This window comes from Pan troglodytes, chromosome 16, assembly GCF_028858775.2.
Source record: "Pan troglodytes isolate AG18354 chromosome 16, NHGRI_mPanTro3-v2.0_pri, whole genome shotgun sequence".
Taxonomy (NCBI): Eukaryota; Metazoa; Chordata; class Mammalia; order Primates; family Hominidae; genus Pan; species Pan troglodytes.
This window is the reverse complement of record NC_072414.2, coordinates 33,524,939-33,552,089: the sequence shown is the minus strand read 5'-3', so window position 1 is coordinate 33,552,089 and position 27,151 is coordinate 33,524,939. Positions and strand designations below refer to the sequence as shown.

Here is a 27,151-nt window from a genome sequence, read left to right as displayed (position 1 = left end):
ACTTACATGGAGAGGAAAGGGAAGGGGGAGAGATAATTTTTTTTCTTTTTTTTTTTTTATGGAGTCTCGCTCTGCAGCCCAGGCTGGAGTGCAGCGGCTCAGTCTCAGGTCACTGCAAGCTTCCCCTCCCGGGTTAACGCAATTCTCCTGCCTCAGCCTCCCCAGTAGCTGGGATTACAGGCGCCTGCCACCACGCCCGGCTAATTTTTTGTATTTTTAGTAGAGACGGGGTTTCACTGTGTTAGCCGGGATGGTCTCAATCTCCTGACCTCGTGATCTGCCCACCTCGGCCTCCCAAAGTGCTGGGATTACAGGCGTGAGCCACCGCGCCGGGCCTTTTTTTTTTTTTTTTTTGTGAGACAGAGTCTTGCTCTGTCACCCAGGCTGGAGTGCAGTGGCACAATCTCAGCTCCCTGCAACCTCCGCCTCCCAGGTTCAAGCGATTCTCCTGTCTCAGCCTCCAGAGTAGCTGGGATTACAGGCGCATGACACCACGTCCGACTAATTTTGTATTTTTAGTTGAGATGGGGTTTCACCATGTTGGTCAGGCTGGTTTTGAACTCCTGACCTCAAGTGATCCACCCACCTCGGCCTCTCGAGATAATTATAATTACAAAACAGGAAGGAGAACCCTGAAGACAAATTCCACAGGTGTTGGGGGCAGCGGCTTCATAACCAAAGGAGTGCTGACCTGGTCTTCGTCAGGAAGGTTTGCACAGCTGTTGCAATACTCTGGGTGAGAGGGGAGGCCTCAGGATGCTGATAGCTGGGGAGGGACCCATGCAAAAGCAATAGGAGAGTGGAGTTAATAGGACTTAGAGAGAGAAAAGTCTATCCAGACTACTCCCCCCTGTCCTCTGGTCCTCAAAACCTCTCAGCTACCCCTACCTTCCCACTCTGGGGCAGTGGAAAGATGGAGGAATTACGTAGATCCCTGGGTTTTCATCCCAATTGTGCCCCTCACCCCTTGCTTTGTGACACCATGAACAAATCATTCTTCTCTAAAGCCTTGGGAGACCTGTATTCCTTTCATGCCATGCCTTGACATAGTGTTCCTCAGACCTTGGGAGAACGTTGCAAAAAAAATGTACCACGAACATATAGGAAAACAACATTATACATTTATAGTAATTCAATTAGTGTAGCAGTGACACTGGCACATGGAATTGGGATGAACAGTCTAGCAACCAAAATAGATATGGGAGTTTAGATAGATGAATGAGGCTATATAGAGAAATGGAGATAGATTATTCAAGAAATTCTGGCTGGGTGTGGTGGCTCACACCTGTAATCTCCGCACTTTGAGAGGCCAAGGTGGGCAGATCGCTTCAGCCCAGAGTTCAAGACCAGCCTGGGCAACAAAGCAAGACTCCATCTCTACAACACTTAAAAACTGGGCCGGGTGCGGTGGCTGAAGCCTGTAATCCCAGCACTTTGGGAGGCTGAGGCGGGCAGATCACGAGGTCAGGAGATTGAGACCATCCTGGCTAACATGGTGAAACCCTGTCTACTAAAAATACAAAAAATTAGCATGTTGTGGTGGCACGTGCCTGTAGTCCCAGCTAATTGGGAGTGTGAGGCAGGAGACTCGCTTGAACTGAGAGGCGGAGGTTGCAGTGAGCCGAGATCACGCCACTGCACTCCAGCCTGGGTGACAGAGCAAGGCTCTGTATATAAAAAAAAAAAAACTTAAAAATTTGCCAGGTGCAGTGGCGTGTGCCTGTGGTCCCAGCTATTCAGGAGGCTGAGGTGGGAGAATCAGTTTACTATCACTTTACTCCAGCCCAGGCAGAAACAGAGCAAGACCCTGTATCAAAAAAAAGAAAAAAAAAAAAGAAATGTGCATAAAATATAGATTGTTCAATAAATGGTGGTGTTGGGACAATAAAAAGTATCTGGGAAAAATAACTTTGAATCTCTATATCACTTCTTATTCAACAATAAATTTGAGATAAATCAACATGAAATACTGAAAAATAAACTTTATTATTATTATTTTCTTTTTTGAGATGGAGTCTCACTCTTGTCCAGGCTGGAGTGCCATGGCACAATCTCGTCTCACAGCAACTTCCACCTCCCGGGTTCAAGCAGTTCTCCTACCTCAGCCTCCCAAGTAGCTGGGATTACAGGCACCCACCAGCACGCCCAGCTAATTTTTTTTTTTTTTTTCCGAGATGGAGTCTCACTCTCTCACCCAAGCTGGAATGTAGTGGCACGGTCTCGGCTCACTGCAACCTCCCCCTCCCAGGTTCAAGCGATTCTCCTGCCTCAGCCTCCCGAGTAGCTAGGATTACACGTGCCTGCCACCATACCTGGCTAATTTTGTGTATTTTTAGTAAAGACAGGGTTTCACCCTGTTAGCCAGGCTGGTCTCAAACTCCTGACCTTGTGATCCGCCCGCCTCGGCCTCCCAAAGCGCTGGGATTACAGGTGTGAGCCACCATGCCCGGCCATTCTTGCCTCTTTGAGACTCACTTTTCAAAACTGCTGTTGTTAGATGATCCTTATAAACATGTTGCTGAGGGAAAGAAGCCAAACGCAAAGTAATCAAATCTACATGACTCCATTTATATACTTTTAAAAGGAGCTTCACTGATCCATGGTGTTAAGAGGTCAGGATAGGGGTTACCTATGGGGAGTAGGGAGGAGGCAGAGATTGAGGCAGGTCCCAAGGGTTGCTTCTGGGTTGCTGTTAATGCTGTTTCTTAATCTGGATGCTGGTTCTTTGGATCTGTTTGTGAAAATCCTTTTTGATCCAGAGTCTCTCTCTCTTTTTTTTTTTTTTTGAGACAGAAAATCCCAAAGTGCTGGGATTATAGGCGTGAGCCACCATGCCTGGCCTCTTTTTTTTTTTTTTTTTTTTTGAGATGGAGTCTCGCTCTGTCACCCAGGCTGGAGTGCACTGGTGCCATCTCAGTTCACTGCAACCTCCGCCTCCAGGGTTCAAGTGATTCTCCTGCCTTAGCCTCCCAAGTAGCTGGGATTACAGGTGCCTGCCACCACTCCTAGCTAGTTTTTGTATTTTTTAGTAGAGATGGGGTTTCACCATGTTGGCCAGGCTGGTCTTGAACCCCTGACCTCAGGTGATCCACCCGCCTCAGTCTCACAAAGTGCTGGGATTACAGGCATCAGCCACCGCCCCCAACCGATAGTGAAGGTCTTTTCAATCAATAATTCCCAGATGTTATCTCACAGGTAATCACTATCTGCAGTGAAAGCTAATCACAGCAGGAAAGATTCTGAAAGCTACTTGCCTGGAAGTTTTTCAGGTTTCATGATCTACATGGGAACCAGAATTTGGAGTACCAGCAACAGGTTTTTCAGGATATTTGCTTTCAGAAGCAGCCACCCTATTCCCCTGCCCTCAGCCAGAAGCAGCACAATACCTGTGGGCCCTTCCAGTCTCCCCACACTCCTCACTAGCACATGTGTGGTTCCTGCGCCTCCTGCTGCATCTCCCATGAACTTGCTCTAAAAGCTTTTTTGTTTTGTTTTGTTTCTGAGACAGTCTTAATCTGTCACCCAGGCTGAAGTTTAGTGGCAAGATCTCAGCTTACTGCAACCTCCTCCTCCCAGGTTCAAGTGATTCTCATGCCTCAGTCACCCAGTAGCTGAGATGACAAACCTGCGCCACCAAGCCTGGCTAAATTTTTTTGAATTTTTAGTTGAGATGGGGTTTCATGTTGCCCAGGCTGGTCTCGAACTCCCGGCCTGAAGTGATCCACCCACCTCAGCCTCCCAAAGTGCTGGGATTACAAGCTGGGCATGGTGTCTCACCCCTGTTATCACAGCACTTTGGGAGGCTAAGGCAGGCAGATCACTTGAAGTCAGGAGTTCGAGACCAGCCTGGCCAACATGGTGAAACCCTGTCTCTACAAAAAAATACAAAAGATAGCCGGACACAGTGGCTCGTGCCTGTAGTCCCAACTACTCGGGAAGCCAAGACAAGAGATTTGATTAAACCTGGGAGACAGAGGTTACAGTGAGCCGAGATCACACCACTGCACTCTAGCCTGGGCGACAGAGAGAGACTCGAGACTCCGTCTCAAAAAAAAAAAAAAAAACACGCCACTGTGCCCAGCTGAATATTTGCATTTTCAAAAGATCAATGGTGATTATCTCTAGGTGGTGGGAGTATAGGTAACTGGCATCTTTTATTATTTTTTGCATTTTTATTTTTATTTTTGAGATGGAGTCTCGCCTGTCACCTAGGCTGCCGGGATCTCGACTCACTGCAACCTCCGCCTCCTGAGTTCAAGCAATTCTCCTGCCCCAGTGTCCTGAGTAGCTGGGATTACAGACACGCGCCACCATGCCCAGCTAATTTTTGTATTTTTAGTAAAGACGGGGTGTCACCATGTTGGTCAGACTAGTCTTGAACTTCTGACCTCGTGATCCACACACCCAGGTCTCCCAAAGTGCTGGGATTACAGGCGTGAGCCACTGCGCCCAGCCGATTTTTTGCATTTTTCTAACTGCCCACGGTGACTCTGTATTATCTTCAGTATAATAAGATTCATTGGGATCCTGTATCTAATTACAAAAGCATTTTGTGCTCAATGCAGAAAACTTGGAAAGCACAAAGAAGAACGTCCCCTTAACCCCATCATTTAAAGGTAACAGCTGTTGCCAGGTGCGGTGGCTCACGCCTGTAATCCCAACACTTTGGGAGGCTGAGGCAGGCGGATCACGAGGTCAGGAGATTGAGATCATCCTGGCTAACACGGTGAAACCCTATCTCTACTAAAAATACAAAAAATTAGCCGGGCGTGGTGGCAGGCACCTGTAGTCCCAGCTACTCGGGAGGCTGAGGCAGGAGAATGGCGTGAACCTGGGAGGCAGAGCTTGCAGTGAGCTCAGATCACGCAACTGCACTCCAGCCTGGGCGACAGAGTGAGACTCCGTCTCAAAAAAATAAAAAATAAAAAAAAATAACAGCTGTTAACATTTTGGCATATGTCTTTCCAGACTTTTCTCTATATAAAAATCTTTCATCTTTGTGATCTCAAAAAAAGTAAACATTTAAGAGACAAAGCTGGGGCCAGGTGTGATGGCTCAGGACTGTAATCCCAGCACTTTGGGAGGCCAAGGCAGGCAGATCACTTGAGGTCATGAGTTCAAGACCACCCTGGCCAACATGGCGAAACCACATCTCTACTAAAAATACAAAAATTACCTGGGCATGGTAGTGAGCCCCTGTAATCCCAGCTACTCTGGTGACTGAGGCACAAGAATCGCTTGAACCCAGGAGGCAGAGGTTGCAGTGAACCAAGATCACACCATGCACTCCAGCCTGGGCAACACAGTGAGACTGTCTCAAAAAAAAAGAAAAAAAAAAAAGAGACAAAACCTTAGGTCTTTAGTCTTCAATTTTATTTCTATTTTAAACAGCAACTAACAGCTTGGAAATGTCCCTAACAGCTAGGACCCGCCCCATGCATTCCAGAGGCTCCCCCACCAAGGCTGGGGTCCAGGTTCCAGGAATTCCCCCTCATCAGGCCTGATTTCTCTCTGGAGACTTGGGACAGAAGAGGCTGTCCAGTTAGAGGGGAAGTTGGCACTAAAGGTCACAGTTTAGAAGGGTTGGGCTCAGACACAGCTGCCTTTGTTAGTCTTAGGATATTTTGAGATTTGGTAGTGTGCTCAGATTGTGGGTATGGAGAAGGGTTCCTGAACTCCTCTCCGGCCTCACTTGCTCCTGGGCAAGCCTCACAGCACCCCTTCCTCTTGCTGGCTCGGCACACTGCCTTTGGAAGAGGGGCACCTGATAGCCTAGGTACTCCAGCATGCCTTTGTGTGAGCCGGTCAGCTGCAGGGAAGCATGCTCCCCTCAACTTCTCCTGGCGTAGGCAGGGTGCGGAATCAGAAAGATGGTGAAGATTCAGACCTGAGATACCAACCCCTTACCAACCCTCACCTAAAAGGGAATATTACAAGGACATCTCTTTGTGACTTGGAGGGGCACACCTGGGTATTTAAACCCCAAGTGTGGTAATAGCTGGGCCACCAGGCTGGAGGCAGCTCAATGCATGCACTTAAGCAGCAGGGGCAGCTCAGCAGGAGGGTAGGGCCCACAGAGCTGGACCTGCCCTCCCCACACTGCCATCCACACCCATGGTAACCATGGAAACATAACCACCCCACTCCTGCCAGCTGCCTGGGTTCAGACAACCAGGACTGGCCCACTTCCATCAAGCCAAGGCCTAAACTGATGCCAGGCTGGCCACAGAGTGGTTGCAGGAAGAACTGGGATTGGGTGATTTGGTCAGTCCAGGCTTCCCAGCACAGCTTGGGAGGACTACCACAGGAGCCTCCACACCTTGCTGTCTGGGCTGGGGTCAGACGGGGCTTAGTCAGCCAGCTCAGTGGCCACCAGAGCCAGCCAAATGGCCCCGATGCCCTCTGCCTGTGGGCTAACAGCTACTGTGTGGCAGTAGCCCTTGCTGCAGCAGCAAAAGCCTCTGTGTCTCATTGAGGGGACTCTCTGGCTGGTGCTCTGCCTGCCCTGGCTGCTCAGCCAGCCCTCCGGGGGTGAGTATGTACCGATAGTCACTGGGAGTGCCACCCACTGCCCCCATGCCACTGCCATCCCCAGCCCCACTGTAGGGCTGATCCCCGCCAGGTAGCTCCAGGCTGCCTCCCGCAGTGGGCTCCTCAGCTCTCTCGATGTTGATGTATAAGGGGTCCTGGCTGGCGGATAGCACAGACAGCTGGCCCAAGATGTTCTCCAGTTCCATTCGCAGACAAGTAAAGCTCGGGCGCTGCTTGGGGTCAGCACTCCAGCACTGGTACATGAGATCATACCTGGGGTGGAGAGAAGCGTGAGAAAAGGCAGGAGCCCTTCCCTCAAAAGCAGGGGCCCCTTCATCATATGGCACTAGGGTTTTAAAAAATTTTATTCCCTGGTGGGGCACAGCGGCTCGCATCTGTAATCTCAACACTTTGGGAGGCCAAAGGGGGGTATTATTTGAGCCCAGGAGTTCGAGACCAGCCTGGGCAATATGGCAAAACCCTGTCTCTATAATAATACAAAAATTAGCCAGGCTTGGTAGACACGCCTGTAGTCCCAGCTACTCGGAAGGCTGAGGTGGGATCACCTTGGGAGGCCAAGGCAGGCAGATCACCTGAGGTCAGGAGTTCGAGACCAGCCTGACCAACATGGAGAAACCCCATCTCTACTAAAAATACAAAAAAAAATTAGCCCAGCATGGTGGCACATTCCTGTAATCCCAGCTACTTGGGAGGCTGAGGCAGGAGAATCGCTTGAACCCAGGAGGTGGAGGTTGCGGTGAGCCGAGATTGCACCACTGAACTCCAGCCTGGGCAACAAGAGTGAAATTCCGTCTCAAAATAAATAAATAAGCAAATAAATTAATTAAATTAAATAAATAAAAAATATATTTGTAGAGACAGGGTCTTGCTATGTTGCTCAGGCTGGTCTCAAACTCCTGGCCTCTAGTGATCCTCCCACCACAGCTTCCTGAGTAGCTGGGATTACAGGCACATCCTGGCTTATTATTTCTCACAACAACCCTATGAAAACAATGATCAAATAGAAATCATTTCCACATTTACAAATGTGGAAACATGCACAAAGAGGTTAAGAACCGTGACTAAAGTCACACACGTGGAAAGTGACAGAGCTGTGATTTGAAGCGAGGAGGTTGACTCCAAAGTCCCTCCTATGCTGAGTGGGCAGTACCTACTCAGTAATTCCTCACCGTACAGCCGGACACAGTGGTATGCACCTGTAGTCCCAGCTACTCAGGAGGCTGAGGCTAAAAGATCCTTTGACCCCAGGAGTTCAAGACTAGTCTGGACAACATAGCGAGACCATGTCTCTATTAAAAAAAAATTAATAAGCAAGGTATGGTGGTAAGTACCTGTAATCCCAGCTACTAGGGAGGCTGGGCAGAAGATCTCTTGAACCCAGGGGTTTGAGGCTACAGTGAGCTGTGATTGCATTACTGCACTCCAGCCTGGCTGTCAGAGCGAGGCCCTTTCTCTTTTTTTTTTTTTTTAAAAAAAAAAAAAAAAAAAAAAGGAAACCTACTGAATCAGGCCAGGTGCAGTAGCTCATGCCTGTAATCCCAGCACTTTGGGAGGCCGAAGCAGGTGGATCACTTGAGGTCAGGAGTTCGAGTCCAGCCTGGCCAACATGATGAAACCCCATGTCTACTAAAAAATACAAAAATTGGTTGGGCATGGTGGCACACACCTGTCATCCCAGCCCTTTGGGAGGCCAAGGTGGGCAGATCACCTGAGGTTGGGAGTTTGAGACCAGCCTGATCAACATGGAGAAACCCCGTCTCTACTAAAAATACAAAATTAGCTGGGCAGGGTGGTTCATGCCTGTAATCCCAGCTACTCAGGAGACTGAGGCACGAGAATCGCTTGAATCCAGGAGGTGGAAGTTGTGGTGAGCCAAGATTGTGCCATTGCACTCCAGCCTGGGCGACAAGAGCAAAATTCCATTTCAAAAAAAAGAAAAAGTCCTCACTGTTCATATATAACTTTTGAGTATCTGTAAAAAGCTTCCAGCTCTCCTCCCAACAGGAATTAATTTTTTTTTTTTTTTTTGAGATGGAGTTTTGCTCTTGTTGCCCAGGCTGGAGTGCAATGGTGTGATCTCGGGTCACCAGAACCTCTGCCTCCCGGGTTCAAGCGATTCTCCTGCCTCAGCTTCCCAAGTAGCTGGCATTACAGGCATGCGCCACCACGCCCAGCTAATTTTGTATTTTTAATAGAGGCGGGGTTTCTCTATGTTGGTCAGGCTGGTCTGGAACTCCCGACCTCAGGAGATCCGCCTCCCAAAGCACTGGGATTACGGGCGTGAGCCACTGTCCCCTGCCAGGAATGCTTTTTTACATACAATTTCAGGAACCTTATAAATTCCCTGAAGCCTATCACTCAGGATGCCCAAGGAATGCCTCAGGCTCAGGTGGAAAAATAACAAACCAAAAACCTAATGGAAAGACGCTGAGACCAAGTCCAATGAATGCAAATGCCTGACTCTCTTGCCTATGCCCATGACAAGAGCCCCAAGCACTGCCTCACACACCAGCACACCCCCAGCAGGGGCCCCCAGTAATGGCAGTAATCATGCCAGACACTGAACATGTCGTGGGAATGGGAAAGGTCTGGGGCCGTGGGTACATGGCCAGACTGGGACATGTCCTCAAGGCTGTGCTAGGAGCCAACTGGCGCCTGTCCACCAGGCTGCCTGGGTGAGGCCAGTGCCTGCCCACTCTCCATTGACAGCACCAGCTCCAGCTGGGGAGGAGGCTGCGCTGGGGTCTGGTCCCCACTGCCCATCAGAGCTTCTACAGCTCCAGATTAGAACTGAAGCAGGCTGCAGCCACAGGGAGATGTGAGCTTCCTGCCCCTTGCCATGCCCTGAGCTCTGCTGAATGAACAGGAGGGCCAGGGCCTGGCTTGTGTACTCAAGATTTCCCTCTCAGGTGTAGGTGAGTTACCCACAGCCCAGGCTCAGGGCACTTCAAACCCACTGTCCAAGGGAAGGACCCCACCATCAGGCTGAGCCTTCCTGTGCCTGTCCATGACCTCGGCCCTCTGGAAGTCCAATCCCAGAGCAAGAAATGGAGCAGATTCTTTCTCTGGTCACAGTGGCTCCCACTCCCCCTGGGGCTCATGAAAGGTCCTCTGGGCTGGGCGTGGTGGCTCACACCTGTAATCCCAGCATTTTGGGAGGCCAAGGCAGGTGGATCCCTTGAGCCCAGGAGCGCAAGACCAGCTTGACAAATATGGCGGAGCCCTGTCTCTACAAAAATACAAAAATTAGCCGAGTGTGGTGGCACGTGCCTGTAGTCCCAGCTACTTGGAAGGCTGGGGAGGGAGGATCACTTGAGCCCAGGAGGTCGAGGCTGCAGTAAGCAGAGATCACGCCACTGCACTCCAGCCTGGGTGACAAAGCGAGACCCTGTCTCAAAAAACAAAACAAAAAATACTCACAAAAGGTTGTCTGAAGGCCTAGGGAGCCCTTGGCTTGGATGGAGTGGGAGTGTAAGACTAGAACAGACAAATCACAGTTGTTGTCATAAAGAGTTAAGAGTATATATTCTAAAACTACAGGGATCTAGGTTCAAATTCCAACTCATTCACTTACTAGCTCTGTGACGTTGGCCATGTTACTTAATCTCTCTAATCCTATTTTCTCATCTACAAAGTGGGGATAAATAATAGTCTTTTCCTCATAAGGTCAGAGGAAGATTACCTGAAAGAATGCCTAAATGCCCAGCTAATGTCAGTGACACTTCCCATTATCTTGTCACAGGGTCTGTTATCACTCTAGCAAAGTGGGTGGTATCATTGCCTGCCCAGTCCCGAGGGCTTTGGGCTTGCAGAAACAAGAGGAGGCAGTTCCCTTCTTCCCAGGATCTCAGTTCCTTATCTTAGATTCCCAAGAGAGCTCAGCCTAGGAAGTTTTCTTAGACTAGCTGGGGTCTCCAGGACAAAGGTTGTATTCACTAGGGTAGAACAAATAAAATAAAATAAATACAAATTAAAAAAAGAAAAGGAATGACGGGTGGGAAGATGGCAGGGAAACCTCCCACACTGTTACTCAGCACTGTGCCTTCTGCTCTTGGGGTTCCTGGTTCTCCTTACAAACTGGAGAAAAGAGACTGATAGACAAAGGCTAAAGCAAGAAATCTGGGATGGGAAAGGGGGAAAGAAAGAAAACAGGGAGGTGGTAGATGAACAGTGAGTATGAGGTGGAGTGCAGCCTTCCAACTACAAGGATGTTTCTATCAAAAAACAAAGGTCCAGTTGAGGCTCTTAGTTCCCACTGGGTCAGCAACTGTGGTGGCAGCCATCAGCCAAAACTCCAGATTCCCCTTTCCTTCCAGAGCCCCCTTCCCAGGATACTCACACGTCCTCCATACACTCCGGAGGCTGTTTCAGGCGGTTCCCGCCAATGAGGTAGTTGTAAATCTCAGCGTTTTCGATGCCAGCATATGGCGTCTGCCCACGTGTCATGATCTCCCACATGGTCACCCCGAACGCCCACTGGGACAGAATCGAGGTTGGGGGAGAAGCTGTCACTAGGTGTCCTGAGCCAGGCAGAGAGCCATGGCTCTGAGACAAGCACAACCTGGGGCTCAGGGCCTCATCAGGGGCAACCAAACCCCAGAGAGCAGACTTGGCTAGGCCCTTAAGGATCCTAAAGGTCTGCTCTCACACTCGTCCCCACCAAGCTTCACGGGCCACCCTGCTCACCACATCACTCTGCACAGTATACAGGTTGTCGGCCAGGCTCTCCAGGGCCAGCCACTTGACGGGCAGTTTGGAGGCACAGCCTTGACGATAGTAGTCCCCACTGTAGATCTTCCGGGAGAGTCCGAAGTCAGCCACACACACTGTCATGTCCTCTGCCAGCCTACAAGGGGCATTGAGGGAGGGAGTCAGCCTTCTGCCATGCTCACAGGCCCACAAGAGCCAGGACATCTTTGCATCTTTGCTCCCAAGCTACCCCCATGCATAGCAGATACTGTCCCAGGCAGGAGCCGACCATCAGCTAGCTCCTCTTGGCACCTGCTGCTGTCTCCCACCCTCGAGTCCTCCAGAATTCGTACATGCAATTCCGAGCAGCCAGGTCTCGGTGGATGAAGTTCCGAGAGCTCAGGTACTCCATGCCGCAGGCAATGTCCACCATGAACCGGATCAGGGTCTGGAGGGGTAGGTTCTAGTGGACAGACAGGCCAAGCTCAGGCTTAACCTGCCCACCCAGCTGGGGCAGGATGGATGGGGGTCCCTGGCCAGAAAGCCTGAAGGCTGTCCCCAGAATCACTGGAAGGAAGGAAGGGGATGGAGGGCCTTCCCAAGGCAAGGAAGCTTCGGCTAGCCTAAGAGGGAGCCTGGAAGACGAGACTCCCCCACCCTGGGGCTCCACAAGTCCCTCCCCCTAGAAAGGGCCCTTGCCCAGCCTATATTTCTCAGCAGGGTTTTGTGAGAGAAAAGAAAGCCTGCTAGATTAAAAGGATTCAAACTCAGACCCCTCCTACTCCCACCCAGCTCCATCAGCCCTACCCAGCAAGCCCCTCTCTGCCAGGGTCTCTATGCCTTTCCAGGCCCTGTGTTCCCACCCGTTTCCTCCTGGCCACCCCTACACCAGGTACTCACAAAGGGGTTCTCCCCAATCCGGGAGGCGAGCAGGAAGGCATGCAGGTCCCCATGCTTCATGAAGGGCAAGATGACCATGGGGATGGGGAGACGGCCTTTAGCCCTGCTCCGGAGGCTTACCCCTGGGACAAGGGAGAGTCAGGAGCTGAGCATAGAAGGGTCAAGGGGCAGTTCAGGTGTCTGCATAAGTCCCCACCTGCTGGGTCCCATCTCTAGCTCTGGCTCTGCTATTTATTTTTTATTTTTTCACAGGCTCCACACTGGTCTGGGGACTACCCAGGAGGGACTCTGGCTGCTCCCATATCCCTGGAGCATCTTCTGTCCCCTTCCTTTCCTTCTCTGTCCACACAAGCAGTCTTTGTTTTTTCTGAAACAGTATCTTGCTCTGTCATCTAGGCTGGAGTGCAGTGGTGCAATCACCGCTCACTGCAGCCTCAATGTTCTGGGCTCAAATGATCCTCCCACCTCAGCCTCCCGGGTAGCTGGACAAAGGTGCACACCACCACACCTAGCTAATTTTTGTATACGTGTGTGTGTGTGGATGTTTTTTTGTTTTGTTTTGTTTTTTAATAGAGGTGGGCTGTTGCTATACTGCCCAGGCTAGTCTCAAACCCCTGGCCTCAAGCAATTCGCCCACCTCAGCCTCCCAAAGTGCTGAGGTTATAGGCATGAGCCACCACATCCGGCCACACAGTCTTCATGTGCAGACCTTTGGCACTCCTCACCTCAGATTTCTGCCAGGACCCTCCTTGCTATTTTGCCATCTATTTATTTACCAGATGAGTCCAAACGTCTCTCCTATAGGCTGCCCTCTCATATTGGTAGAGCATATTTTTAGCCCTATTCTCTATCTGCCTCCCCCAAAAATGGGCTCACCAACAAGTTTGGCCACGTGTGGATGGTCAAACTCCTTCATGCAAGCTGCTTCCCTGAGGAACTCTTCAATGTCGCTTGAGGCAATGATGTCAGCTAGGAGAAGGGGATGGGGAAGGAGGAAATAAAACAAGATGTGCCCCTAGTTTTGACCCAGGCCTCCTAGGTCTTGTCCTTCAGATGTCCTAGGCTTCCCAGGGAGCCCAGGAAACAGCCCAGCCATGAGCAGGGGAAACCCCCAAGGAGTGGTGCTACTCAGCAACTTCTCCACTTGCTAATGCCTTCCCTTCCCTTTGGTTTGGGCAGCCCAGCAGGTCAACCAACCACAGCTGTAATCACCCAAGAGGGGACTCAGAGGACAGTCACTGCCGATGGCAGACAGCAATGGCTGGGCATGAATATGTATGTTTGGGTTTATGCTTGTGAATTATTCGTGTGGTAAACAGCATCCCAGTTAGTGCTGCCCAGCTCTTCTTGGAAAATCTAGGGGCAAAGCAGAGCCTGCCTCAGGGTCATTCGCCCCTCTTACCCTTCCAAGTGATGCCCTCAGGCTACAGCTATCCCCCACTCACCTTTCAGCATCTTCACAGCCACTTTCACAAAGGAGCCATCCTCTTGCTTCAGCTGGGCCTCCCGCACTGAACCAAACTCTCCTAGGAACCAATCCAAGTGAGGGAGAGTCTCCTTGGCTCTCTGCTCCCTGCCAACCTTCCTCCCAAGTGACCCTCCATGGGGACACAGTCAGCAGACTCTGGGGCCAGTGGAGAAGGCACCCTTGCCAGTAGCCAAAGCAAGAGCATGCTGGGAGCAGCTCCTCAGCCCTCCCTGTCCCCAGCCACCATTCCCCCCAAACATCCCACACTCAGGAGTCTACAAGCATATCTTGTTTACGGAAGCCGACCCAAGCCCACAGCCTCAAAGTGACAGGGGCAACCAAACACTTCCAGCTACAGCAAAGCAGCCATGCCCATCCCCGCACAGCCTCACATACCTTTGCCCAACATCCGGCCCAGGGTGAACTGCTGCTCTGGGATGAGCACATCCTCCAGTTTTTCCTTTAGTTCATCGCTGATGCCCAAGCTGTCCACTGTGGGGAAAGCGTTTGTGGGAAAGAGGGATCTCTGATTCCTGAGCCAAAACCCAGCCTCTTATACCCCAGACTCTGCCCTCAGAGCATAGAGATGAGCTTAGGTCTCCCACGGCTGGGGTGGTGAACTCCACACAGGCAGATTTGTGTGCCTGGGGCTCACTGATGTTCAGACCTATCAGTCAAATTAATAATTTGGTAAAAGAATGCAGATGGGGCACAAGACAGCCCATTTGTCCTTCCCACGATCACCCACCACTCACATGTGGCCTCGATGCGCTCGGGCCTTTCTCGATTGAAGGACCGGGCTGCCCGGAAGTGAACGGCTGGCTCTCCCCGGGCCATGACACTGTCAAAGGCTTGCCTAAAGGAAAACCCAGGATTTGGGGTCATCTCCAAGGTCTTTCATCATTACCTGCCTCTCCCTCCACATCCCCATCCCCTTACCCAAACCGCGTCTCTTTCCGTCTCTTTCGAAGCAGGATGAGGGCCAGGGCAGCAGCCGTCACCAGGGCCGTTAGCACACCAAGGACCACAGGTACCCAGGATGTGCGGCTGTGAGGAGGGCCCTGCTGGCCTGTGGGAGGGAGGTGCAGTGGCATGAGCTAGGATGACACCATGAGGTCCCTTCAGAACTTTCCCAGGATGGCCATCCAGCTGGTTCAAGGGGCTCCTCTAGGTCAATAAGGGTCCTGAGGGAAAGGGGCTCCAGAGGAAGGCCTAAGAGTCCTTCCTACCTGGTCAGAGACAGGCCCTGGCTGTTGTGACCTAGAGGGTGACCATGGATTTCTATGCCAGTTCTGGGGCAGAGAGAGGAGAATGAGATATAGTTTGTTTGAGACACAGTCTTGTTCTGTTGCCTAGGCCAGAGTGCAGGGGCACAGTTGCAGCTCACTGCAGCCTCAACCTCCTGGGCTCAAGCAATCCTTCCACTTCAGCCTCCCAAGTAGCTGGGACTACAGGTGTGCAACATCACACCTGACTAATTTTTAAATTTTTTTGGTAGAGATAAAGTCTCACTTTGCTGCCCAAGGTGGTCTCGAACTCCTAGACTCAAGCAATCCTTCCACCTCAGCCTCCCAAAGTTGTGGGATTATAGGTGTGAACCACCACTCCTGGCCTTATTTGTTTGTTTCTTTAGAGACAACAGGCTCACTCTGTTGCCCAGGCTGGAGTGCAGTGGTGCAATCATAGTTCACTGCAGCCTCAAACACCTGGGCTCAAGCAATCCTCCTGCCTCAGCCTCTGGAGCAGCTGGGCTTAACAGGCATATGTCACCACACCAGGCTAATTGTTTTTTTTTTTTTTTTTAATTTTTTTGTAGAGACAGAGTCTTGCGATGTTGCCAGAGCTGGTCTCAAACTGCCGGCCTCAAGCAATCCCTCAACCTCCCAAAATGTTGGGATTACAAGCATGAGCCACCATGCCCAGCCAAGATAGTTTAAACAGCCCTGGCCTCAACTTCTTCACTCTGTCTGTGGGTCTACTAGGAGGGGAGATGCTACTAGGCTCCTCCCATCAGTCTAGGTTGCCCTTGAAAACCTTGATCCCCTGAGTCTCTGCCCCTCTCCGCCTATAAGCCTCACCTGCATGGTCATGAGAAGAGACCACCAGTGGCTGACTCCAGGGTCCACAGCCAACTGCATTGGAGACGCACACACGTACGATCAGGTCCTTTTGGGGATCCCAGCCTGTCAAATTGGCCCTGGTCCCCTCCACTGTCAGCTCATCCTGCAGCCAGGAAAAGCCCCCACCCCATAGTGAGCCTGAGGAGAAGGCCTCCAGCTGGGGCCTGAGGACAGAAAAAGGTCCAGCTGGGAACATGGGAGTATAGGGGCACTGTGGGTTCAGGGGCTGCAGGAACACAACCTTCTGGGAGTAATCACATTCCTTTTCCGGGCTGCAGGGGCCTCTCCAGAACACAAACAAGGCTCAGTCCCAGAATGCACAGGTGGGGGATGGGAGCGAACTGAGCTGGGGACAAAGCCTTATCTGTGCCCTCCCCCAGCTCAAGCAGGAATGTGCTTCCTGCTTTATTTACAAAGTGCACACAGGATGCAACCCTAACAGGAGACCAATCCTTTGAGAAGTGGAGCTTGCAGAGGAGGGTGAGGAGGAAAGGATTCCCTGGGGCTGCGGGAGACCCAGGCCCACCAAAGACAACCATTTTGAAATTCTTAAAGGCCTTAGAACCCTGAAGGCTGATACTCCAGGAGAGTGGAGAGAGGGGAGGGTTCTGTCTTACCTGGGTTCCATTGTCTTGAACCCAGGACAGTTTGTAGGGTCCCAGGGGGCCTTCCAAAGGGGCCTCGGGGATCACTTCTTCCCACTCCAAGATGAGGCCTGAATCTGTGCGGATGGCATGGAGGTTTTGGGGAGCGCTGGCTGGGGCTGCAGCCAAAGAGAGAAGATTGCTAAGACCCCTGCCCTTCCCACCATCATAATTCCATGCAGACCTTTGGAATCAACTCCCAAGAACTAAACAGCTCTGAGAGGCACAAACTGGGGAAGGGTTCACCTCCCAGCTCTGACTGCTCTCACCCACTGTGCTGGGGGAGGGGTAAGCAATGGGCAGGACAGGCAGCACCCCAGCTCGGCAGTGTTGCTCTTCATCACCATGGTTACTGCCTTTCTGCCTCATCCCTTACCACTCCCCTCTCACAGCTATGCCAGCCTCTTTGCAATTGCCAAGCAAGTTCCTGTCATAGGGTCTTTGCACTTGCTGTGCCTTCTTCTGGCAGTGATTTTCCCCCAGATATTTATATGGCTTCTTCTTTATCCTTCAGATCCCAGATCCTTCAGATCTTTATCCTTCAGACCTTTTTAGGGGGGGTTTCCTTAACCACCTGGGGACACTTTATCAACCACATTATCTGATCTTTTCCAGTTTGCTTATCTGTTCCACCTACAAGAACTATTTACAAGGTGGTATGTAGTTATATGCAGTAAATGTTTGCCGAATGATGCCTGAACCTCCATCTCTACCAGCACCATTCAGAACTCCAGCCAACACGGCCCCCTTCCCGGCTCCAGCCCTGCCCACCCGCTCTGCTCTATGCATCCCTTACCTAGACCCTTGGTCTGAAAGGGCACCCAGTCAGCATAGGGAGAGGGCCCCAAGGCATTGGCACAGCGCACCCTGAGGCTGTAGTTGGTGGCAGGCACCAGGTCCCGGAGCAGGCAGGTAAAGGGGGGCACAGGGACCACAACAGCCAGGACTTCCCAGCCTCCTGGGGCCTGTGTCACCTACAGAAAAGCAGAAAACTAATGATGTAGGGGAGAGCCTGTGAGAGATGGAAGATGGGATGGGTATAGTTATGGGTGCTTGAATGAATGCTTCCTCTATCAGCAAACACTTGCAACCCACGCCCTCCCATCTGCCCCCACCCCAATAATACATGGGGTTCCACACCTTCATGCCTTTGCAAATGCTGTTCCTTTCACTTGGAATGACCTGCGCTTCCTAGCAAAGGCCTACTCATCCTTTAAGACTCAGTGCAAATATCACTTTCTTGGTGAAAGCCTTTCTCAACCACTCCAAAAAACTCCTCTTGTCCTTTTGTACTTGGTACGAAACTCTTAGGGCATACTTACCACTTACTGTGCCTGTTTACATGCCACTCCAAAGTTCTAGAGCTTCTGAAGCTCAGAGAAAACTGGGAGCCTAGGGCACTATGAACCAGCCCCTCATCTTACATTTTGGGGGCCCAGGGCAAGAGTACAAAGAGATCCACGTACTATATGTCTAAATATTTAAACATTATAAATCAGCTAACAAACTATTAAATAGTTTCTCTCTTAATATTTTGACCAATAAACCTTCAAAACAACCTGGGAGATCAGGTTTGCATTTGTAACTCTCCAAATCCCTGGAGTCCCGAGTCAGAATGAGGAGGCACTGGAAGAGCTGGCCTGAAGCCAAGGTCTGCACCATGAGGGGCCTCATGTGCACAGGCGTGGACAATGCTGACTGCATATCCAAGCTCCATTCCCATCCCCCTCACGAATGGCTGCCCCTTGGGCTTAGAGGTGGTCATATCACACTGCGGTCCATCCTTGGGAAGATGGAGCAGGGAAAAGGCCCACACAGACCCCAGAAGCAGACTCAGAACCATTAGGGCAAGAGATCCTGAATAGCTATAGTATAGTGTGGCAGTGAGGGGGTCCTTGCCATCTGGATGGGCATATCCTCTTGGCCCTGTAGGCTCTTTGCCCCAGGGAAAGGGGTGTGGCCAAAGGAGGGCCAGAGTAGGATCCTCTTTTTTTTTTTTTTTTTTTTTTAATAGAGACAGGATCTTGCCCTGTCACTCACTCAGGCTGGAGTGCAGTGGCATGATCTCGGCTCACCGCAGGCTTGACTTCTCAGGCTCAAGTCATCCTCGCACTCCAGCCTCCTGAATAGTTAGAAGTACAGGCACATGCCACTGTGCCTGGATAATTTTTGTATTTTTTGTAGAGAAAGGGTTTTGCCATGTTGCCCAGGCTGGTCTTGAACCCCCAGGCTCAAGCAATCCTCCCGTCTCCGCCTCCCAAAGTGCTGGGATTACAGGCATGAGCCACTGTGCCCAACCTCAGTAGGGTTCTCTAAATGGTGGAGCCCAGAGCAGGGGCCCCTCCTGCCCAGGGGAACTGCCCAGAACAGTTTTGAAAGGTACTCATTAAATGGCTTTTGAGTAAACGGATGAAAATGAGCAAGCCTGCATTGCCTCTTGTTTTTAGTATCACCTTACACAGTTTTTCCACTCTCCAAGGCTTAGGGCCCCTTCTGGTCATCTTGTTCTCTTTGGCTTGAGTGGGGGTTGGGGGGTAAGGTGGAGCATGATAGGGTGAGTATCAGCAAAGGTTTGAGCTTTCACCTAAGTAAGAAAAACTCGTCTGGGTGTGCTGGTTCATGCCTGTAATACCAGCACTTTGGGAGGCTGAGGCAGGTAGATCACTTGAAGTCAGGAGTTTGAGATTAGCCTGGCTAATATGGTGAACTACTATTCTCTACTAAAAATACAAAAAAAAAAAAAAAAAAAAAAAATTAGCTGGGCGTGGTGGTGCATGACTGTAATCCTAATCCTAGCTGCTGGGGAGGCTGAGGCAGGAGAATCACTTGAACCCAGGAGGTGGAGGTTGCAGTGAGCCGAGATGGCACCACTGCACTCCAGCCTGGCCAACAGTGAGACCCCGTCTCAAAAAAAAAAAAGAAAGAAAGAAAGAAAAACCTTCCAGGTACCCCAAATCTGTTCTAGTGATCTGCTTTCCAACCTTATGAATGCATGAGTTTAAGCCAATCTGCAAAGTCACTTAGTTGCCAGAGCACCCCATGATAAGAGACCGTGGCCTGTGTTCTTCCTGCTAAGGAGCAGAGCCTGAAAAGAGCTGCAGACCAAGCCCCCAGGAGCTGGCTAGTGAGTGTGATATCCCTGTCAACAAAGTGCTGGCCATGCAGCCAGAACGAGCATGGCCCGGCCCGGAGAGCCTACCTGAACTGTACAGGACTGTAGCAGAGCTCGGCCATCAGCACCTGGCATCCAGGCCACACTAGCGTTGCTGCTGGAAAGCTTTGTCACGGTGATGTTGAAGGGGGCTGCAGGCAGTGCTGTGGACGGGGACTCAGAATCAGTGCCCAGTAGGGATATGAGCAGAGGCAGCAGGAGGCATGGGAGTCAAGCCTTGAGTCTCTCTGAGGGTCCAGGGCATCCCCAACCTAAAGACGGCTACTCAGCACTCCCAGGATCACAGTAGTACACAAATAAGCAATCAGTAGGGCACAGCTGCTCACACCTGGGAGAGTGCCTGGGCTGTGGAGAGAGGTTGCCTCTCCCTGCGACGAAGGCCCTGTGTAACTGAGGAATGAGATGAGAGGGTATGTGGGGGCAGCACCTCAGGCTTGGGAGATACAAGGGAGAGACAGGCAGCTGCCCCTGCAGCCACAGCCTGGCTCCTGCAGACACCCTCTCCCTCCCCATCTCTCTGTACACCAGCCCTCTGGTCTCCTCCATCCGGTACTAGGCTGTTTTCCCCACCCCCATCCCCTCAAAGGGAGGGGCAGAAACAAGGCTGGGCATGGGCCTTGACCATCTCCTGCTGCCTCCCTCCCTCCTTCCCTCCCTCCCAAGGACTCTGCTTCGTGATGGGAAATCTGCTGTGACGTCAGGATTCTATTCTCATCTCAGCCACGCAGGGTCTCAGGTGCTCCCACTAGGAATGGGAGCTATGCCAATTAACCCCTTGCTCCCTAGATCCCAGCAGGACCACAAGGGGAGCTGGAACACAGAACGATTCTAACTGCTGGACAGCTCGCTGTGAATGCCCCTGGCCTCATCCACCCTTCCTCCCTGCCAGCCCTCCTACCTTGAAGGTGAACAGTGGCTGTGCGAGAAGAGGCCAGGCCTTTTAGGTTGTGAGCTTCACAGGAAAACATGGTGCTCTGGGTCACCCCTGGGGCCAGAAAACCTCAGTCAGCTCCCCAAGCAGCAACCCCACTCAGTGCAGGACTGGGAAAGGGGAATACTCAGGCTCTGGTCTGAACATCCTTAAATCCCTCCTGCCAAAGGAAGGGGCTGGGCAGTGAGGTACGGTGAAATGAACAGGGACACTGGAGTCTGGTGAGCCTGGAGAGGGCTCTGTTTTCTCATCTCTCAAATGGGAGAATTGTGAGAATCAGGTAATGTGTGTCAAGTGCACGGCATGCTAAATAAGCCCTTGAGAAACGTTATACCACCCTCCCACCTCCATCCCATCTCCCACACACAGCACAAATTGCCCCCCTTTTCTGGTCACTCTTTTATTGCGCATACCAGAGTGAGCCCTTCTGTTTGCTCTGTGCCCCCTTGGGGTTGTTATTTGCAGACTCTCTGCCTTGCAGTAGTTCTCAGCTCTTTATGCACGTGTCTTGTCTCCCCAGTTATACTCAGTTCTTTAGCTTCTATTTCCTTTGTATTCCCGCTGTCCCCTATGGTGCCTAGCACAGTGTGGTGTGGAGTAGTTCAGTGAGTGCTTATTATCAGGCTGCCTGCCTGAGGGTCCCAACCACGCACACCTGGAAGGTAGTGAACCCAACCTCCTCTCTAATCTGCTCCAACTCAGCGCCTCCTGAACAGGACCTGCACTTGCTTCCAAGAGGTCTCATAGTCCACCTCTTCTCAAGATTCAAATTGCTGGAGAACCTAGCTCAGCGCCCATTTCCCTGGCACCTTCCAGCACATGAGACCAAGCTCAGACTCCCATCTTTTTTGCCCAATTCAAGCCTCAACCAGAAACAAATAAGCGAGCCTTTGTTTCACAAATAAGCAAGCCTTACAAGCATGTGAGGGTATGTGCCCAAGAAACTTGGGGCCCAGGTGGGTGTGCAGGTGTGACTGTGCAGAGGTATGGACAGACACAGTTGTTTGAGAAAACGTGTGGAGGTTTCCCGGAAAGCGCCATTAGGGGAGGAGGCCCTGTATCTTTGTGCTAACCTCCCCCTACCCCTTCTCCCTCCCTCCTCTCCCCTCTCTGCAGCCTGAGAGTCTTGTCTTCTCAGTGTCTGCCAGATACTCCTCCCTAGCTCTGCGTGGGTTGGTTTCTGGCTCCTTCCCTTGGGAGGGGTGGGGGATGGGTGCCCCTGGTCTCATACAATTCATCTCTGAGGGCCAGCTGTGCATGGCCTGGACTGCTGTGAACCAAAGGTGGCCCCACACCCTCCTTAAGCACACACAGCAGGATCACCACTAATCAGCCCACCCAGCCAGCCTAGCACACCTGACTAATGAGCTTAGTAATGGTGCAGCTCACGTCCCCAGACACTGGGGCTTGCTCTGGACGCTCACAACTGCAAGCTCAGTGGCTGAAACTCTGCCAGCTTCAGTGCCCTCCAGGACCCAGCTCCTTCTCCACTCCAAGCCCCCTTCTGAGGCTGCTCACCTGTTACATTTAAAACAGATGGAGAGGGAGCGGGTCCCCCGATCTTCGTAGTTCCTCTCCACCAGACAATGGTAACAGGTTCAGGGGGACCCACAGCCTCACAAGACAGTTGGAAAGGGGCATTGGGTGGCACTGCCAGATCTTTTGGCTCCACTGTGAAAAATGGCACACCTAGGAGAGAAGGGGAGTGAGGAGTGAGCCCTGCCACCTCTTGGCTTCCTACTGTACAAATCACAAGTCTGTTTACATCTGAAGTCCTCCACGCAGAAGGTTCCCACAGGCCCCTTATGATTAGGTCAACAGCAGAACAGGCATCTAGCTTGAGAGGTAGGCGGTGCTTCTCTTTTTCAGGCTCCTTAGGAATTTTTTTTTTTTTTTTTTGAGATTGGTGGTGGGGCGGTCTCTCTATGTTGCCCAGGCTGGCCTGGAACTCCTGGGGGCTCAAGTGATCCTCTGGCCTTAGCCTCCGGAGTAGCTGGGACTACAGGCACACGCCACCATGCCTGGCACCTTAGACACGTCTTCCATGCTGCCCCCTTAGGCATGGCAGATTTGGACAGCTCTTCTTGCAGTAAGAGAGGAGACTGGGGGTGGAGAGCTGGGAGAGGGGCATAAAACTCAGGGGAGTGGGTGGGAGCTTTAGCAGAGTTCTGCTGCCAGGCCCCAGCTCCCATTCAGGGCCCTTTGTTACTTTCTTAGTCACTTTGTTTTCCTGGGCTGAACAGCTCTGAGCTCCCGCAGCTGCAGAGCCTTCCTCCCCTCCCCCTGCTGGCCAGGCCACTTGGCAGAACAGGGTCCAGTCCCAGATGGATGCTTGAAGCTTGTTGCTCAAGCAACGGAAACAGACTGCACCCCACAGGTTGTGGATCCCAGTTGGTCCCTTGGTTCTCAGATACCCAACTCCAACTGGTAGGGTCTTCCGACATCTGGAGTGGGCCTACAGCCTGGACAACCAGGCCCCACAGAGCAGTGGGGCAGCCCAGCTTCTACTGAGTTCTCCGCTGCAGAGGTATAGTCACCAGCAGACAGCACGTGCTCCAGGCCAACACGCCCATATGGCTCTGCCTCCTCACCTTCTACTGTGAGCCACACTGGCTGGGAGATCTCGGTTTCGCCCCCATCCTCCACCTGGCACCAGTACCGGCCGGCGTCAGAGCGCTCCACTGACTTCAGGCTGTGGAAACAGGATACGAGGCTTGCTTCCGAGGGCAAGGGCGGCAGCTCTGCTGGGCAAACTTGATGAGTTCAGCCTGCCCCCACTTCTGGAAAGTCCCACAGGTAGCCAAATAAAAAAACCACAGACCTCTGGGCATCAGGAGAGGGCCCCAGCTCCCAATCCCCAAGGAAAGAGCATAGCCTGCCCCCTGGCTGGCAGCCCACACCTTCCCCCACAGGCCTGCACCTGAGGAAGCCGATCCAGTGCTGCTCGCTGACTGGGATGTACAACTGGTCCAAGTTCTGGACAACAGCCCCATCCTTCACCCACTGGATGTCAGGCTCCTCCATCCCCTCCACACTGCAGTTGAGCTTCACCGGCTGCCCCTGAGACACTGTCAGCTTCACCGGGGCTCCCATGAGCTTCAGACCTGAGGGGTGGGAAGGAACACGTGTCAGCCTTGAGAGGGACTCTGTCTCTGTAAACAGTTCCCATTCTCTTCTAGAAGGTAGCTTCTGTGTCAGACAGAGGGCTCTTTCTCAGCCAAAGTCAAGGAAGCACAGGTAGGACAGTGTGGAAGGGAAGGTCGCTGGACCTGGGCGAAGGGAAGGGGCATGGCAAGCTCTCCAAGTTCCCTCCGGCTCTAAGGACCTCTTCCCCATGTCCTCCTTCTGAGCCCAGACAGCAAAAGGAAGGCAGGCTGGGCTGAAACGATGGGAGTTACCCTACTAGGGCAGGCACTGCTCTAGGAATGACTGCTGCACCCAACTAGTGCAACAGGCCGCCAGCTCTCCACCCAAGGTGTCAGCCCAGACCCTGAATTGCTGCCAGCACCCTCTGCACCCAACCTTACCAAATGGAGCAGGGCTGAAGAAGGAAAGGAGGGGGTGCTCCCCTGAAGTGGAGAACATATGGCTGCAAAACCACGTCAGATCAAACACATGGCAGCCTTCCTGGCAGCCATCCGCTCTATTAATACCTGAATGTGGGCAGGGGCGAGTGCTAGGAAGGTGGGAGGCAGAAGGGAGGGCTGGGGCCCTGAGCAGGGAGCCTAAGACCCCTGAGCCACTGCCACATCAACAGGGGCCACTCTTTGGAACTTGTGTGCGCGCGCGCGCGCGCGCGCGCGCACACACACACACACACACACACACACACACACACACACACACACACCCCGCACCTCTCCTGGCCTCCTGGCATGTTTCTAAGCAGAGAGAGGGGCAGGTCAAGTATCCGCATAAGTGAAATCCAGCCCTGCTTCTTCTCACCCTTTGCTGTGTGACTCTAGGCAAAGTCGTGGGCTCCCTGAGCATCAGGTCCACACTTTTCGGCTTGTGAATATTCGTCACCCCGTTTCCCTTCCCTTCCCTGAGAGGCTGATATGGCAAAGAATGCTGTCTCAAGAGAAGATGCCAGCGGGTGGCCGCTGTCCTGGCCTGTGGCTCTTCCCTGCTCCCTTCACCCTCTCAGGACCAGTCACAGGATGGGGGCCAGCCTCCCGCTCCCTATATGCCCAGCAGTCCCCGAGGTGCGGGGTGGGAACTTGGAGAGCACCGTGCTGCATGGAACGCTCTTGTCACCAGCAAATGCCTCAGTGGCTATGTGGGAACACAAGACTAACCCCTCCCAAAGACCAGCAACCTGGCACCAGCCCATCCTCTCCAAGGTTCTGCTTTCAGAAAGCTCTGAGGGCACAGGAACTCGAGTGTGCCCATTTGTTTTTTGTGACTGGGCACCCTCACAGCCCCTGTGTACCTAAATGGTATCAGGGTGGCCTTTGGGTGCCCAGCCCCGGCCCGTGTGGTTTCCGAGGCGGACCTTCGCGTGCGGGGCAGGCAGAATGGGGTCCCCAGTACTGGGAAGGAGGGAGCTAACAGCTGGGAACATCGAGGCGGGAAAATGCAGTCCCAAACACTCCCCGCTGACCACACAGCCCACACCCCGCTCCCTTCTCTTCCACCCCGCCAGAAGAGCCCCGAGCGCCAGAAAGTTGGGGGTGGGGGCCCGGCCGGAGATCTGGCGGCGAGCACTCCGCAGCGCGCCCTGTCCCGGCCCCGAGCCTCGGCCTTCGGCTCCGGACCCCCACCCCGACTCCAGCCCGCCAGGCCCGCCCCGGGCTCCGACCCCCGGCCGCGCCCCTCCGCAGCCCCCCGCTTCCCGCCGCCTCCCGTGCCAGCCCCTACCTGCGGCGGCGGACTCCGGGAGCAGCAGAGAAGCCAGAGCCGCCAGCAGCAGCCCGAGCCGCGGTGGCGGCGGCAGCGGCAGCGGCGGGAGCCCCGGCCGCCCCATGCTCCGCCTCAGCGCCATCGGCGGCGACGCCGCACCATGCCGGGCCCGGCCCGCGAGCGAGGAGGGAGGAGGGCGGGGAGGAGGCGGCGGGAAGGGAGCGGGAGGGAGGAGGGCTGCGGGAGGGGCTGGGGCCGCCCGTGGGGCGGTGCTGAGGCGACCGCCTCCGAGACCCGCGCCCGCCTCCGGCCGCGGTCGCCGCCGTCAGCAGCGCGGGGTCCCCGGGGCCGCTCCCGGGCCACCGCGCTCCTTCCACTGCCGTCGCCGCCGTCGCCGCCGCTGATTCATGTTCTTCTCGGAGCCGCCGCCTCCTCCCGGCCCGCCCGCAGCCCGAGCTCGCACCGCCCCCCCGCGGAGCCCCGGCGACTGGCTCGGAGCGCGAATCCCAGCCAGCGCCGCAAACCCCCGCGGCCCCGCCGGCGCCCCGCCGGCACGCCGGCCCCAGCCGCCCCCTGGCCAAACCTGAGGATCCGGCTTGGCCTCCAGGGTGGGCTCCCCGGCCACGCCCCTCCTTTCCCTAAACCCGCTCCGGCATCTTTTCTAACCCAGCACTCCAGAGCCTTCCCTCAAAACCCCGCTGTCAGCCCCCACCACACCCCAACTCTTGTTCGGACTCTGATCCCAGAATCCAGCCCTCTCAGGACTTAGAGCACCTCAACCCCTAGACACTCCCATCCATCTGGCTCCCCAAAACTGCCTTGACCCGGGGCTCCCCCAACAGGATCGGCTAGCATCCCTTCGTGCCTCCCTTTCATTGAGCCGTTCACCCAAAATCCCCATATTCATGTCCTATTGCCATGCCTTTATCTCCAAGTCCCTCCTACCTGAAAAATGCCCATTTTCTCCAGCCCCAATTGCCGTATGTTTTCCAACTTGGGTCTTGAGTTTCCCAAGATCTTGGTAATCCCCAGGTTTTACCTAATATATATCCCCACCACTACACTACACAGGCCAAAGCCTAATTGCCCATATCTTTTTGGGCTGTCATTTTTCCTGGTTGCTTCCCCTGCTTCTACCCCTTTTCCCAGGACCTGGTGTGAAAGTTGGCTGTGTCGTCACACTGTCCAGTCAAACATTAGCTATTATTAGTAGACCACCTTGCACACAGTAGGCTTTCCATAAATAAATAGGCAGATGCCTGTTAAATGAATGAATAATTGCTTCAGAGCCTGCCCCACAACCAGTAATCACGAGGGTGGCCTTGCCCACAGACATCCTGTCAGGCACATGCAGAGCTGGTTCCAAACCAAGCCTACCAAGTGTGCTCCTCCCCTTGCCCTTCCCTCCAGGGGGAAGCCCACCCCACACCCCTTCCAGAGGTCCTGGGTAGAGAGGAGGGACCAGCCACTCAGCTCCGGTTGCCGCAGGCTCACTGGATCTTTTCAGGGATTCTCCTGAGCAGCAGGGGCCTGCCTCTTCTTCCACTTGGCCCCAGCAGTGCTTGTTTATTAATTACCCTAATGATAACAACAGCAGTGCTGGCAGCAGCCTGAGACCCAGCTGGGGGCGCCCCCAGGCGGCAGCAGGAGGAGAGACTCATGAGGCACTGTCAAGACATGGATGGCAGGGGCCAGATATCTCTGTCTCTGTTTCTTTCTTTTTTTTTTTTTTTAATTGGCATATTTGTTTATTTCTCAGTTTGTGAAAATGTTCTTAATTTGTTGATGTAGCAAACAAATTTCAACTTTGATTGCTATGAAAAAAAGAATCTG

The 27,151-nt window shown here is 53.0% G+C and overlaps 1 protein-coding gene across 2 annotated transcripts; it reads right to left on the bottom strand.

Annotated features, from left to right (window-relative positions):
- Positions 1-5,351: 5,351 nt before the first annotated feature.
- Positions 5,352-25,699, bottom strand: TYRO3 (TYRO3 protein tyrosine kinase). 2 transcript variants are annotated; one of them, XM_016927978.3, is made up of 19 exons: positions 25,337-25,699; positions 23,397-23,580; positions 23,068-23,168; positions 21,995-22,165; positions 20,444-20,530; positions 19,573-19,688; positions 17,170-17,347; positions 16,347-16,492; positions 15,688-15,832; positions 14,549-14,678; positions 14,365-14,465; positions 14,006-14,101; positions 13,587-13,667; positions 13,018-13,110; positions 12,142-12,263; positions 11,595-11,704; positions 11,239-11,398; positions 10,892-11,028; positions 5,352-6,804 (listed from the first exon to the last, which is right to left on the bottom strand). In XM_016927978.3, exons 1-19 carry the CDS (start codon positions 25,458-25,460, stop codon positions 6,414-6,416), a joined length of 2,673 nt encoding a protein of 890 aa, XP_016783467.2. In that variant the 5' UTR covers positions 25,461-25,699; the 3' UTR covers positions 5,352-6,413. The 2 variants fall into 2 exon arrangements, with proteins under 2 accessions (XP_016783467.2, XP_063650142.1); XM_063794072.1 differs by lacking the exon at positions 10,892-11,028 and having other exon boundaries at positions 6,713-6,804.
- Positions 25,700-27,151: the final 1,452 nt, after the last annotated feature.